The 3,514-nt window shown below is 34.6% G+C and overlaps 1 protein-coding gene across 1 annotated transcript; it reads left to right on the plus strand.

Annotated features, from left to right (window-relative positions):
• Positions 1 to 558: 558 nt before the first annotated feature.
• Positions 559 to 2,349, plus strand: LOC111905517 (GDSL esterase/lipase At4g10955). The gene is made up of 2 exons (XM_023901200.3): positions 559 to 774; positions 855 to 2,349. The coding sequence occupies exons 1-2, from the start codon at positions 710 to 712 to the stop codon at positions 1,822 to 1,824; spliced, it is 1,035 nt and encodes a 344-aa protein (XP_023756968.1). The 5' UTR covers positions 559 to 709; the 3' UTR covers positions 1,825 to 2,349.
• Positions 2,350 to 3,514: the final 1,165 nt, after the last annotated feature.

Here is a 3,514-nt window from a genome sequence, read left to right on the forward strand (position 1 = left end):
TCCAAAATCAACTATAATAAATGAAGATCCATTTTCTCACATGTCAATCTCTTATGAGTTTTGATACTTGTCATTTTATGATAATTTTGAAATTAAATAATATCCAGATGTCAATTTTTAGGTTTTTCCCATTTTTAAAATTAAAAAGTCACAAAATACTTATATATACAAAATATTAAATATAATAAATATGATAGTAATTCTAATTAACACATTTTTTTTCCTTATTTTAAAATTTTATTTAAAAAAACACTTAATATTTATATTTTAATATTTAATTTTTTTAATCAATCCGTAAAATAAACTTATCAAGGTTTTAGATACTTTACCAAACCATTATTGTAGTTTTAATATTATAAAATAAATTCCAAAATTAGTTGAGGCGAATGATTGTCGATTGGTGTTTGCAAATGGGAACCACTTTACAAGTTTGCGTGTGAATATACAAAGTCAATGACTCAAAGTCAAACCCATATTTTGAAAAAAAATTAAAAATATTTTTAGAAGACACAAAATACGATATACACGAAATTTCAATGGGTAATAGACTACTTTGGCTTCTATCCCAACTTGGATTTGTTTGATTTATCTTTATCCTTATCGATTTTTGATCAATATTCAATAGGTATGTGCACGTAAGTATGTATTGCAACAGCATTATGCAAATTCACAGAAGAAACTCACCTGAAAGAGAAGCTTGAATTGACTAATGGCATCACAGCGAGAAATTTTTCATGTTTCAGGACCTCTCCACCTGCTAAATTCTTTCGATTGGTATGTAAAAGACATTGTTGTTTTCAACACGAAAGATTTGCTTCGATTTATCCAGTAACTGATTCGATTCTGTTTTATAGGAGAAACACATTTCATCGAAGATCCCTTGCTGCAAGCCTTGTTCAAGGAGTTTACATTCTGGAAAGGGATCGTCAACGTGGAAGCATTCAACAGGATGCTAATGCACCTCCATGGTGGGAACAATTTCAATTTCAGTTGAATCATGTTCTAGTAGACGATAGTGATTTATCCTACTTTGGAGCAGTTTACGAGCTCAAATATGCACATCCCTTCTTCTATCAATCAACCCCATGCCCTCCGAGATATGTGATAGCGTTTCGAGGCACAATCACCAGATCTGTAACAAGATCTGACGATATGAAACTAAACATGAAGTGTATTTTTGATAAACTCGAAGAAAGCTCACGATTTCGTAAAGCTTTTGAAGCCGTTTGGAACACGGTAATGGCGGTGGGGCCAACAAACGTCTGGTTAGCCGGACATTCGTTAGGTGCGTCTATGGCATTGTTGGCAGGGAGGAACATGGCGAAGTCTCGATATCAACTCGAAACGTATCTCTTCAATCCGCCGTTCATCTCGGTTCCAATCGAGAAGATGATAAAAAACCAAACGTTGAAACACGGCGTCCGTATCACCGGCAGTCTCTTAACGGCCGGAATTGCGACGGCGATGAATCGTCACCGTAAGGATCCAGAAGAAGATCCGTTTGTTGTGTTGTCTGAATGGACGCCGTATATATTTGCGAATCCATTAGACCCGATCTGTGCGGAATACATTGGGTATTTTGAACATAGGGAGATGATGGACAGGATCAGAGTCGGAAAAATCGAAAGGATCGCAACGAGATATTCGATCGGAAGTCTGGTTTCCGGCGCAATGGGGAGGGATTCCGAACCGTTGCATCTGCTACCGACGGCTTATATGACGGTGAATATTAGTCCATCGGAGAATTTCAAACAAGCTCATGGAATTCATCAATGGTGGCAACAACATTTTCAATGGCAATCGAAGCTATACAAATTTAAGTAGCGATTTTGCAGTGATTGCGAGATCTAAAACGGAATTAATTGATTTTTCCTTTGAGGGACTTGAGGTTTTTGACAATTTATGTGTTATGTTTAATATGACTGCTAATAAATGCCCTTTTGCATGAAGGGTAAAACTGTAAATCCATGTGACAAATTAAACAGATCTGGTGATTTATTTTGATAGTATAATAGTTTTAAGAACTATAAATTCATAATACCAATTAAAAAATTATTAAAATTAAGTTCTTTTTAAATAGTAATTATTTTGTAGAATTATATTTTACTTTTTATATTATTCTAACTTTATTGTAATGTTACAATAATCATTAATCCAAGCAAAATAATATTAGAATTTTATTATAGTTTTTACGTGTTGAGTATAAGGGTTGCGTCATTGTATTTATTTATTTAGTGCATTTTGTAACTAGACTGGGCCTGTCCACCCGTTATCTATTATTAGGGTTATAGTATTTTTAAGTTGCATGCATTCATCATATTTTGCATCATTGGAAAATATCTTGTAACCATACACGCCTCTACAGTAGCAATTCTTAATCGAGTTCTTCTGAGGTTGTGGCTTATAATCATTCAACATATTTTGATCTACTTGTCGTGTTCTTATTCATTACTTGTTTGAATCTATTCGATCTAACTAGGATTCAATCCTAACAATTGCTATCAAAGCAGGAGACTGTGTAATCTATACACATCTCTTATATTGAAAGAATCATTTTATGGTTTCCGCTATTATTGGATCTTGTGACAGCCGTCATCGTGTTTTGTTCATCTGTTGACGCTGATCTTACTCTTAATATTACCCTAATCTTGTTTACACATCTGGTTCATACAGGTTTTGTTCGATATACAAACATGTATTCAGAAGATTCTCACGTTAATTCAATAAATCTCTCAAGTGGCATTGGATCCACAACAAGGATTCCTATCTTATTCCCCAGTGAATATGAAGTGTGGGTGTTGCATTTTGAAGACTACGTCATTGGCCTAGAAGACAATGGCTATCTAATCTGGGATGCCATTATAGTTGGGGTGTTTGTTCGTACTGGAACAAGGAGAGTAATTAAAACTCAAGCCGACTATAACAACCTTATTATTGAAGTAAAGGATGTTCCACAAGATGAGAAGGAAAAGTTAATTAGCAATGTCAGGGCAAGATGAGAAGGAAAAGTTAATTAGCAATGCAGGATCGAGATATACATTATTATCACCTTGTTTGAACTAAGAGCTTTCGTACTCTGTGTTCCTTTGGTGATTGAGTTCACTAGGGATATTCGAACTAAGTGTTCACTAGATGTTTTGAACTATGTGTTCACCAGGGATATTTGAACTAAGTGTTCATTAGGTATTATTGAACGGAGTGTGTTCACTGGGTGTTCTTGAACTAGGTGTTCATTAATTATTTTGAACTGCGTGTTCACCAGAGGTAATCTAAGAACCTTGGCAGCACTAAACTTTGTGCCAATTCCTTAGGGCAATCCTTAGGAATTAATGGGAGAAGGGTAATCGGTTGTTAGGGTAAATCTTTAAGAAATAAATGAAGATAATGGGGGCGGGTAATTGGATTGATTGTTTGATAAGTGAATATAATAATTATATTATTGTGGGTTGAAAACCCTATATGCTCACTAGGCTCCCAAACCTAACCCTCTCAGTTTTCTTTATATTACAAATTA

The sequence above is a fragment of the Lactuca sativa genome, chromosome 9 (assembly GCF_002870075.4).
Source record: "Lactuca sativa cultivar Salinas chromosome 9, Lsat_Salinas_v11, whole genome shotgun sequence".
Taxonomy (NCBI): Eukaryota; Viridiplantae; Streptophyta; class Magnoliopsida; order Asterales; family Asteraceae; genus Lactuca; species Lactuca sativa.